Source organism: Anastrepha ludens, chromosome 6, assembly GCF_028408465.1.
Source record: "Anastrepha ludens isolate Willacy chromosome 6, idAnaLude1.1, whole genome shotgun sequence".
In the NCBI taxonomy this organism is placed as follows: Eukaryota; Metazoa; Arthropoda; class Insecta; order Diptera; family Tephritidae; genus Anastrepha; species Anastrepha ludens.
In genome coordinates this window covers 97,352,077-97,364,144 of record NC_071502.1, presented here as the reverse complement: position 1 = coordinate 97,364,144, position 12,068 = coordinate 97,352,077, and the positions used below count along the sequence as shown (strand labels likewise).

Genomic DNA, 12,068 nt, shown 5'->3' with positions numbered 1-12,068 from the left:
CATTTTTCATCACCCGCAGTTTTTCACAGGCGAAAAATCGATGTTCAACATCCCTTGGTTTTAACTCATAAAGAACCCAAGTCCCCTGTTTCTTAATCATTCCCAAAGCATCAAAGCATGCAATCGCTTGGAAATGGATTGGCGGGTAACTCCTAATACTGAAGCAAGCTCTTCTTGCGTTTGACACAGATCGTCATTGAGCAATGCCTCCAATTCAGCGTCTTCGAAGGTTTTTGGCCTTCCTTTACGCGGACGGTCGTCAACATTAAAAGTCACCGTCTTTGAAGTGACGAAACCAATCTCGGCACTGAATGAATGAAAGATCATGAAAAATCAGACATTTCCACAAAACCAAAACAAAATCACTAATGTGTCGAAGGAGTTTGTTTACCATATGTCTAAGCTTGGTTTATGACGTTTAGGTTATATTAGAATCGACTAGCACACACTGCTGGCGGCATCTATTGACAAACAGCGAGAACTTAGTTGCGCACCTAATATTTTAATATAACGATACTATAGATTTAACAAAGAACTTGTCCAACCTTCAAATTCATTATATCGAGGTTTCACTGTACTTTAGCGACAGCAACAGCTTGTTGAAAAAACAAACACGGTGGCCATTCTCGATTTCATTTTCACGCTCTCTACCGTACACCGTCATTTGCGGTGATTTGTAAAAGAAATTTTATTTGCGTCAGCGTCGCTCTCGAACGCTTACTAATTGCTCTGGAAAGCGGTGATTTAAGTTCAATTAAAGTTTTACAAATAAATATAAATTTTTTTTAATTTTTCTTTAAAAAATCTTACAAATTTACACGATGGGCCAGCTATTTTGGCGTTTTCGTGGCTGTTGCCTTGTTGGTCTGCTGCTGTCTGCCTACGCCACCTATGTGGAGTTGAGAGCGGAAAAGGATGCTGACTACGTGGCGTTGTGCGACTTGAGTCCGAAAGTTAGTTGCACGGCGGTATTTACTTCGAGGTGAGTTAATGAAGTGAAAAATTTCAATTTTCATTAAATTGAATTAAACTAAATTATGGGAAAAATTGTATTTAAAATTTTAAATTTTAGCTACGGCAGAGGTTTTGGGCTAACAAAATATGTAACCAGCTGGAATCCACCGAATGGCTTGCTTGGTATTGCCTTCTACATTATCTTGCTGCTGCTGAGTGAGTCAAATTAATCAGTTTTAACCTTGTGTCCATCGATATTTGAATTGAAAAAAATTTAAAATCGTTTGCTTTACTCTTCCGCAGCACCTCCACGCCATCGCCTGCTCTCGCTGCTGCAACTGTTCCTCTGCTTTGTTTCGAATTTACTTTCTATTTACCTGGCTTATTTGTTGTATTTTGTGCTAGAGGATTTTTGTGTGGTTTGTGTGTCAATTTATGTTGTCAATTTCGTTTGTTTGTGGGAGTCGTCGAAGATTTCCCAACAAATAGGCAGCAGAGGGTTTAAAGCGCATTCGAAAGCACAAAATGGTAGTAATAAAAATAATTAACCTTGTGCGGGATAAGTTAAATGAATTATATTGTTTTAGTGTAATTTGCAAATAAAATGAGATTTTAATAACGATTTTAAATATTTTATCATGCATTTTTTTATTTTTATATCAGTTACTTAACAAGTTTCCTTATTACAAAAAAAAACCAAAAAAAAAAAACTTATTTGTAAAAATATATTCCATGGCCTTAATAAAGGGTGGTTTAATTTCAAGGGCCGATGTTGAATGTGAACTACACCTAAACGTCAACGACACCGTTGGACTTCCTTCTTTGGGGTTATTTGAAAGCAAAGATGTATGTCGATAAGCCAGCAACAATTCAAGAGCTAAAGGATGAGATAATTTGGCACATTAACGGCATAGAACCTCAATTATGTCTTAGCGTCATCGAAAATTTAGACCATCGGATGAAGGTGTGCCGCCAAGGTCGCGCGGCCATTTGGCTAATATTTTGTTTCATACGTAATTGAGCCATACCAATATTATCATAATAAAGAGAAATGCCAATAATTTCCTAAAAATATTGTATTTTATTAAAAATTAACACCGGCCCTTGAAACTTAACCACCCTTTAGATAAGGAACTATTTGCATTTGGTGGTCTTTGGAGGTGTGCCGCCGAGGCCGCGCGACCATTTGACCCATATTTTATTCCACACGTAATTGAGCCATACCAATATTATCATAATAAAGAGAAATTACAATCATTTCCTAAAACAATTGTATTTTATTCAAAATCAACACCAGCCCTTGAAACTTAACCACCCATCCATCCATCACGTGAAATTCATGATATGCAAGCATACCATATGAAGGTACTTTTTTTTAACACAACCAACCAGCTGATTAAGTCTTCATCTATCTGTTTTTGGTTACTTGGCAAAATTTGCGTTCGTTAAAATCTTTTGATGCACTTGATTTTGTGGGAGGATTGATTCTCACGATATAGAGAACACAAAGTTAGTGCCATTCGAGTACCTCTTCTTTTTTCTTGGCTAATATTACAGAATCGACTGTTTTAGCGACTTCAGCATGTAAAATAAACCAATCTTTGTGTGGAAAGTTACTTGTTTGTGAATATATTGATTTTTATATATATTAACCCTCTATCCAGTACCTCTACAGACGGTCATCATAAAACCCTCCTAGGTTTTATATAGAATTTTCTTTTTCGTGTGAGCCGGCATGACTGCCTTGAAACGGCTATGACGGAACCATTCCAAATAATTTGTAGTGTTCATTTGTTTCATTTTGATTACAGTTGAAAAATTTCATCTTTTCGTTTGTGAAAAAGTGAGCAAACATTGCAGAAATTTCTTTAAAAATTCAAAACAGGTATGCATGTTTCTTCATCACAGTGAAATAATCATTCACATTCAATTTTAGATGTTACCTAGCATTATACGGTGAAATGAACAATAAAAACTTCCTCTTATTGTATTGAATTTAAAATTACTTTGCTTTAATTTTTACGCTTAATCCAGAAAGGCCGTCTGTAGACGGTCTACCTTTTTTGTTACCTGGCGAGTAAACAAACACAGGTAATGTAAAATAGACTTCAAATTCGTTTTAAGCGTACCAAAATTAATGCTACATGAATTTTACATGATTTTTTGACGATTATTTATAGTCTGCTGGATAGAGGGTTAAGGGAACATTCTAATATATCTACACAGCATTTTAAAAGACTTTTTCTCAGTTGGCGGTAAGGATATCTCGAGTTCTAATAGTCCGATTTACTTGAAATTTGGTGAGGCTATTCTTCATACATTACTTCATCGGATGACTCTAGCTCTAAACTATAACTTTTCATTTAGTATTTAAAAAAATCGGAATTGTTGCAAAAACAAAATTTTGTTCAAACAGCCGCCATTTTTTTTTAACTTGTCCAGGGCTCATTCGATAAGCGGCATCTATAATAATTAAGAACCCGTTTGGTTTTTACTTTTCAGATCAGCATGCACGCCAGGATACACTCTTTTTTGGACCTCCTACTTTGACTGCACATAATTTTGTAAATTTTAATTTTTTTCTGGGTTAGTTTTTAATGGAATAATTAATAATCAACCAGGTGAACCGGCGAACTTTGTTCCACCCTACAGGCAATAAAAAAGCAGATTTTTGATTTTATTAAGTTAACTAGCGTACCCTCGCCCGCTTCGCTAGACGATAAATTCAATGATTTGCTGAAAGAGAATAAAATTAATACGAAACAAAGCAAATTCTTTGATACAATTTCATTCGAACTTTATTGTAACACTTTTTGGTAGACAACGTTTTTGGTTTTTTCATCTTTCGCGTGAATAATGACGATGGTTTGCCAACTCGTGAGCAAGCTACATACAATTGTCCATGAGAAAAAATTGGGTATTCTAAATTAATACCGCACATTTGTAGAGACTGTCCTTGCGCCTTATTAATTCTCATAGTGAAGGCAAGGCGAATAGGGAACTGCAAACGTTTGAAATCGAATGGTAAATCCGCCGGAATCAGTGGAATTCAGGGTATCAAAATGTCTTCTCCTTTGTACTTCCCTTTCAAAATTGTTGCTTCGATAACGTTACCCATTAGCTTCTTCACAGCGAGTCTGGTACCGTTGCAAAGTCGGGGCACATTACTATTGCGCAGCATATTAATCGGTGCTCCAATTTTTAATCGTAAATTATGAGGTGGTAAGCCTGGCAAATCGAGTGAGTTTAAGAATTCAGTTGGATAATTTACGACCTCATCTTGATCAGTAATAGTGTCCATTGACTTATACGCAACTATGTCACCAGGTATTTGATCTCAAATAGCTGAATTTATATCATTGACGTCCTTATTTTTCCCAGCTAAAATTGCTCTTTCGCTGAGTCAATCATGGTTTTTGTAATGTTGAACTATGTTTGGAAATACACTCTGTATCAATGCCTCTTAAGACTGTGCAAAAGTGCAGAAATTGTTAGGCAATGTTATCATTCCTGTTGTTTTTGAAAAAAGGTTTATTTTTTTTGGTTAAAAAGTGTTTTTTGAAGTTTTGAAAAACACTTCGCTCTAACAAATTTCTTCTCAGTTAATTGCTGAAAATTAAATATTTTGAAAAAACTATTTTTTTTTAATTTAACGTTTTTGAGAAAATTTTGTTCTTGAAAAAATTTCATACTTTTGTAAAAGTTTAAATTGATTTGTTAAAAAAGATTTTTTTCCGCTTTGAAAAACACCCCCTCGAAGAAATGTATTCTCTATTAATAGTGGAATATGAAATGCTTTGAAAACACCTTTTTTTTTTTTAATTTTGTTTGGTTTTCAGAAAATTTTGTTTTGAAAAAATTTCATACCCTTGAAAAAGTTTTATTTTATTTTATTTTATTTGTTTAAAATTTTTGAAATTTTTTTTTTGTAATTTTAGAAAAACACCTCTTCGAAGAAATTTCTTTTATCTTTTTGAGGAAAATTTGGTTTTGAAAAAATTTCATGCTTTCGAAATTTTTTTATTTTACTTTATTTCTTCAAAATTTTTGAAAACAATTTTTTTTATAATTTTCGAAAAACACACCTTTGAAAAAATGTTTTCTATGTGTCATAGTGGTATTCCATTAACTTTTAGGATTATAGTCAAATACTTACAAATATCTACGTTTTCACAAATAGCAACAATAAACAAATTTCCTCAAAACCAAAAAATTAACTTTTTTTCTAAAAAAATTCTAAACAAACAACGTAATAAATTTAGAATTTTGTGTTCACGAAAAAACAGCATTGTTTTTATTGTATTAACTGAAAACCAAAATGTTGCAAAAAATCAAAACTAAACTAAATTATTTTTTTGTGTTCATTTGGTCCATATGTTCCATAAAAAGTTGATGTGGTAAATAATATGCAGGGTCTGATACACGCAAATTTCCATTGACCATTATAGTGACAAAATTATCGATCACCAATTCCAACAGGATTTCAAAATCAGAGTTGGAATGAGTTGTTGTGTGGTGTACTTCTGAAAAAATGAGAAATAAACAAAATAAATCTAAAAATTCGAATTCTAACTTTATCTTGTGTATTTTCTTATTACCTTTGAATTTTTCCAATGAAGCACCATTCATTTTAAATTTTCCAATAATTTTTTTTATCATTTCGCGTTTCTTTCCTTTTTCATTCGATTCCAACATTTGTTCATAGCCGAAAACATCGTTTGCAAACGCATTCATTTCCATATAGAATTGGTCAAAGAACGCATTGCTCAATTGAATTGAAACATTATTTTTATACTATTGATGAAACAATACAAAGCGCTAGCAGAAGACACATAAATAGACTATTAACGCATACAAATCCTATGATGAGAAGACTACCAAATAAAGAAAAATCTCCCCAAAGTCGGCTTAACCGTCAAACACCAACAGATCTAACACCAACTAATCGTATATGTCATTGTTTGTTAACCCCTTGTTTTTAAATAATATGTACATATTTCTTCTAAATGAGCTTGGGGGCATTGGCCCTTCAATATCACTCTCATTCCATCTTTTTGTAAATCAAATTACTTATTGTCTAACGACAGGTGTAATATTTTATGGAAGAAATAAAAAAAAAAAAAAAATTTTCATTCGAATCATTTGAAATTTCTGTATACAATAACGAAAAATTCAAAAAAAGTTGTACACATAAAATGAATGTCGATTCGAAACTTACTTTAATCTAAGAATCGAGCAAGTTTTGTTTTGTACAATATTTTGATTTTTTCTTTTTTTTATATGAAGAAAATATTTAAAAGAAATTTTTTTTTGCTAAAAACCTTCCCCTAGTGGATCCCTATAATATGAAAAAAGAACGAATAAAATTGGCCTCGTATCGGCCCAAAAAAATGCGTACAAACGAACATCATTTCATTTTTATATATATAGATTTTTTTTATTAATCAAGTATTTCAATGAAGCTTTAATAGATTGCACTCTTCAGTTAAGCACCTTGTGATACACGACATTTTTTGTTTTATTATCAGGTGCAAGAACAAACAACGCAGATGGTTTTCCGACCCATGAACATGCCACATATAGTTGACCATGTGAGAAACATTGATTTTCTAGATTCAGACCACAAACTTTCAAGGATTGGCCTTGTGATTTGTTAATGGTCATGGCGAATGCAAGACGGATCGGAAATTGAAGTCTTTTAAACTCAAACGGAAGATCGGTTGGGATCATCGGGATGAGAACTTCTTTACCTTCGAATTTTCCTTTGAATATCGTCGCGTAAATCACATTGTTCATAAATTTATTTACCACCAAACGCGTACCGTTGCAAAGTTTTGGTGGGCTTATGTTTCGAAGCATGATTACTACGGAGCCAACTTTTAGGCGTAAATTGTGCGGTGCTAATCCAGGCACACCCAAGGAGTTTAAAAATTCAATTGGATAGTTGGTGGCTTCATCTTCATTTGTTACACAGTCAATGGATTTGAATGAATGCTTTGTTCCAATGATATAATTTTGAATTATATAGTTTAGGTCATCTACATCTTTATTCTTAGCCGCTAAAATTTCTCGCTCACTCAACCATTCATTATTTTTGTGGTTATTAATGATGTTTGGGAATACTTTATTAATAAGTTCGTCTTTCGATGAGACAAAGTTACAGAAATTCTGAGGAAATGAAATCAGTCCGCTCGATTCGTCGACAGGTACTCGACCATTACCGATAGTCAGTAATTGCTCAGAGAAATCTTCAGTAGATGTATTATTAAGTAATGCAACTCTCATGTTTGTTGTCAGCTGAAGTTTCTTCACATAGCACCATAGATTCGATGACTTGAGGCAACCGTTTATTTCGCCACAATACTCGCAAACAACGTTCATTGGCCCAATGCAAACGCTAGGATGCAAGTAGTAATCAGTGTTGCAATCATATCGAAACGCTGCTCGATTCAAATTAGCACTTGATAATTCTCTTCTTGTGCGTCGAAAATGATATACTTGTAGATCTCTGTTATTCGCTCGACGATTTCGCATTGCCAACCGAGCCGTTTCACGGGCTGCCTCGCTTCGCTCTTGTGATTGAGAAGCACGAAGTCGATCCATACTAACGCAGCGCTCTTCACGGACAATTCCTTGTGCTTATTCAGAATTTCATTCATGTTTCGTATCCTTCTTGCATTATGGCTTTGTCAGGAAAGATTCGATCGTCTTGATCGCGGCATTGTTAATGATGATTCAAAGAGAATACAAATTACTGTGATTTCTGACAAAATTTATATTATCAAATTTTCTACTTAACCATAGACAAAATTACGTTTAGCTGTCATTTGCGTTTTGTTATTCCATATCAGATGCGTTTTTGTTATACCACATTTTATAGTGACTTAACGGAAACGCGTTCGAATGGGATAAAAAGCATTTTGTGTCCGTCTCCTGGTTCTAAGCTACCTCTCCACCAATTTTCAGCCAAATCGGTTCAGCCGTTCTCGAGTTATAAATAGTGTAACTAACATGACTTTCTTTTATATATTATATTGTATATAAGATCCTTTGTACAGCGCTTCAAAAACCAGGCGAAATTCATACCTCTACAACAGAATACCCCTTAAATAAAATAATAAAAATTCAAAAACGCTTACTAAAGCCTCCAAATGCAGTTTTTACTTCCTTTCCACTTGCTCCGTTTATTCCTTGTATTCTTTTTGTTGGTTTTATTTATGTGTTTTAGTTGCAGGGCCTGGGATGGCGCAATCATGTATTCTAGGCACCTCCGATTCGCCACCTCTCTGCTCGCTATGTTTGACGAAAAATTAGCAGGTTAAAGCAACAACTAAGTTATGAAGTAAAATTCGCTTCTAGCGAGTATAATACTAGTAAACTTACTATTTTCAATGCTGCCAACTCTCTTTCAAGAGAGACTCATTAGACCGAGTTCATACAGCGGGACTTTTGTTGCTTCAACATTGCAAATTGCAATTGTTAGCTTTTGGTCTTTAGTCAATAACAATACTGAGTAGAGCGAGAACAAAAATGGTGTTGACAGAGCACGAGCATCACAAGTAACGAGTTGAAGCAACAAATATTTTCCTGTATGAACGCGGACTTCCTAATACTTGATTCTGGACAAATGTCATTTTTGGCAGCTCTTTTCAGCGCGACTTGCCATTCGAACAGAACTTCTATCATTCTTGGAAGATTCTTGCTCACGTTCATAATTTTTAATACTGGCTGGTAATGGCTAATTTTCTTATCGAACAAACCTAAATTCATATATGAAGTTTCGATATTTGTGCGGATTTATGCGATTTGTTCACTAAAACCTGGGGACAAGCTATGTTGCTTCCCTTTTTATTAAAAGCAGAGTAAACTTTAATTACAAAAAGAAATTTGAAGCAACTCAACAAAAAAAAGAGGTGGTCTGTAAAGTCGGTTTACTGACGATAGTTTAACGTGACAACGTCACAAGAAAATACTGATGTAATGGTTGCATCGGCCTTAACAACCGCGCTGTTAGTTCTGCCTTCTCCAAACTGGACAAAGAGGCAAAGCGAATGGGTCTGGTGGTGAACGAGGACAAAACGAAGTACCTCCTGTCTTCAAACAAACAGTCGGCGCACTCGCGTATCGGCACCCACGTCACTGTAGACAGTTATAATTTCGAGGTTGTAAAAGACTTCGTCTATTTAGGAACCAGCATTAACACCGATAACAATGTCAGCCTTGAAATCCAACGTAGAATCTCTCTTGCCAACAAGTGCTACTTTGGACTAAGTAGGCAACTGAGCAGTAAAGTCCTCTCTCGACGAACAAAACTAACACTCTACAAGACTCTCATCATGCCCGTCCTAACGTATGGCGCAGAAGCGTGGACGATGACAACATCCGATGAAGCGACGCTTGGAGTGTTCGAGAGAAAGATTCTGCGTAAGATTTTTGGACCTTTGCACGTTGGCAATGGCGAATATCGCAGACGATGGAACGATGAGCTGTATGAGCTTTACGACGACATAGACATAGCGCAGCGAATAAAGATCCAGCGGCTACGTTGGCTGGGTCATGTCGTCCGAATGGATACAAACGCTCCGGCTTTGAAAGTATTCGATGCGGTACCAGCTGGTGGTAGCAGAGGAATGGGGCGGCCTCCTCTGCGTTGGAAAGATCAGGTGGAGAAGGACTTGGCTTCACTTGGTGTGTCCAACTGGCGCCGGTTAGCACGAGAAAGAAACGACTGGCGCGCTTTGCTAAACTCTGCCAAAATCGCGTAAGCGGTTATAGCGCCAATTAAGAAGAAGAATGGTTGCAATTTTCAAAACAAAATTTTAATTTTATTTGTTTGATAGATATTTTGTATGGATATAGAGAAGGAGGTAAATGGAATCGCAATGGAATAGGTCAAGTTACATTTACACAAACGTGAAAAATGACGAAACATTTATCAAATTCATGAAAGATATGTTCAATTTCGATTGTGCATCAGACGTTAATAAGTCAACAACACTAAGAGGCACCATCATCGATTTGACTTTTTCAAGACACATTACACTCGAAGCACTCCCTTTCATTTCCTACTTTTCCTATTGTAGTCCTACTCTCAACAGAGAAATGGTTCATTACAATGCACAGAGGAAGAAGGCATATGCAAATACAAGTATGTGAATTTATATACAAATGCGCATATACATCCATATATATGCTCACTCAAGTAGGAGAGAGCCAGATGTCGAACGTTGCCGAATGCGGCGGCCGATTGTGCTTTTTGTCGTTCGTTCCGCGCTTTCGCTTGCAGTTCAAGCGAGGTAACGACGATTGAGCAAGATAACGACGAATGAGTAAGACAACGGCGATTGAGCAAGATAACGACACATTTTTTCGTGCGTGCAGCCGGCTAAATCGAATTATAAGACGTTATCACGTCAAAAATTGTAGTGTGGCAATACACGTCGCATATGACCCGCCAATATTTAAGAAAAATTGCTCAATAAAGAGAAAAAATATTTGTAGCTAAAAAAATTGTTTTCTACGTATTTTCTATATTTATTTAATTGTCTCAGTTAGCCAATCTCCAAATAGCATCCGTTGAACTACTGACCGCCATCACCTGCCTAATAAAAAAGATAATGGAAAGTAACGACATTTAAACACAACACTTTTGGTTCTCCATACAATCGTACATATGCACGTGGGTATGAATGTAAATGTGTAACGATGGACACTTTGGTATGTTCGCTCGCGCACAGACAATAAACTCCGATTAAGTGCAACATATTAACTTCCATTGTGCACATGACGTTAATCTCTGGCGGAGGGTCAAAAGGCAAAGCCACCGATGAGCGACTCGATACACTGCCACCTACTGCAATTTAAAGCGAGCAGGCGTCGGTGAACATCCTCATACGAAAATCCATGCATACATGCATACATACATACATAGATGCAATACATACATACGTGCATAGGTGCTCGCACATACGTGGTAAGTGTGTTGACAAATTAACGAAATCGCAAGCGACCCTTTGGCCCAAAGCGAACAATCACTAAAATTCCATTACAAAAAATGATATTCCATTACATACATACATACATACATACATATATTCGTATAGGAAAATTTATATCCGTTTAAGTGTTGTGACGAGTGCAATTCGTTCAATACGTCGTTTGTACGGCTACGAGTTAAATTTTCGCGCGCGCGCTAAAAAGTGAATCTGCAATCACGCATTCTGGGTATCTACGAGCACTTTTGTATGTAAGCATGTATGTACTCCTCACTCGTAGATATGTATGTATTAAAGTAACTGTGCATTGCATGAAAGATATTATGCAATTAATTTTGTAGCACGTTTTGCGCTGAACATTAAGTACCGAGCGCGGCAGATACGCGGCAGCTGCATGACGGCGGAGGAGGATCTTGCGATGCAATGGCCTGGCTGGCGCTCGAGTTGGTGGTCGTGCGTGCAACAATTTTCATTTGTTTATTTAAAGTTTGTTGCTGTTGTTTTTGTTATTGTTGTTGTTGGCGTCAACACCAAGCACGTGTGTTGCTCCAGTAATGTTGGTTTTCTGTGGTCGTTGTTGTTGTTGTTTTGTGGTTGTGGCTATGTTTTCCAGTTCACTTACAATTCTTGTGCGTTGATATTTTAATCACGTTTCAGCACAACTTCAAATCCTCTTGTTTGTCTGTTGTGGTTCTTTGGCGCTGTTGGACTGTTGGCGCTTGAGGGCATAGCGTGCGACTTGCTAAAATGAATCGCGTCTAGTTTTATTTTTCACATTTTTCAAGCTATTGCAAACGCCATTGCGTATATCCATCACAAAAAACCCAAAGGGAGTTCATCTGTTATTTAGAACGCACAAACGAGTACTAATATTCCTTCGTGGGGTGAAAAAGCAATAAAAAAATAAAAGGAATTGGCGCGTGCACTTCTGTTAAGGGGGCAGATACCTGTAAACGGACATATTTTCCCTGATTTTCATTAAAATTATTTAAAATGAAGAAGTCAATCTATTTTTTTCAAAATTCGCATACAGTTTATTTATACCTACATTAAAATAGTAAAATTTTTTTTTTTTATTTTAACCTTTTAAAATGGCGGATGTACACTCAATTCTTCCAG

The 12,068-nt window shown here is 35.9% G+C and overlaps 1 protein-coding gene across 1 annotated transcript; it reads left to right on the top strand.

The window, feature by feature from the left end:
* The first annotated feature begins 708 nt into the window (after positions 1–708).
* LOC128867507 (vitamin K epoxide reductase complex subunit 1) lies at positions 709–1,583 on the top strand. Its single transcript, XM_054108771.1, has 3 exons — positions 709–982; positions 1,073–1,170; positions 1,258–1,583. The coding sequence occupies exons 1-3, from the start codon at positions 822–824 to the stop codon at positions 1,500–1,502; spliced, it is 504 nt and encodes a 167-aa protein (XP_053964746.1). The 5' UTR covers positions 709–821; the 3' UTR covers positions 1,503–1,583.
* The last annotated feature ends 10,485 nt before the right edge of the window (positions 1,584–12,068 follow it).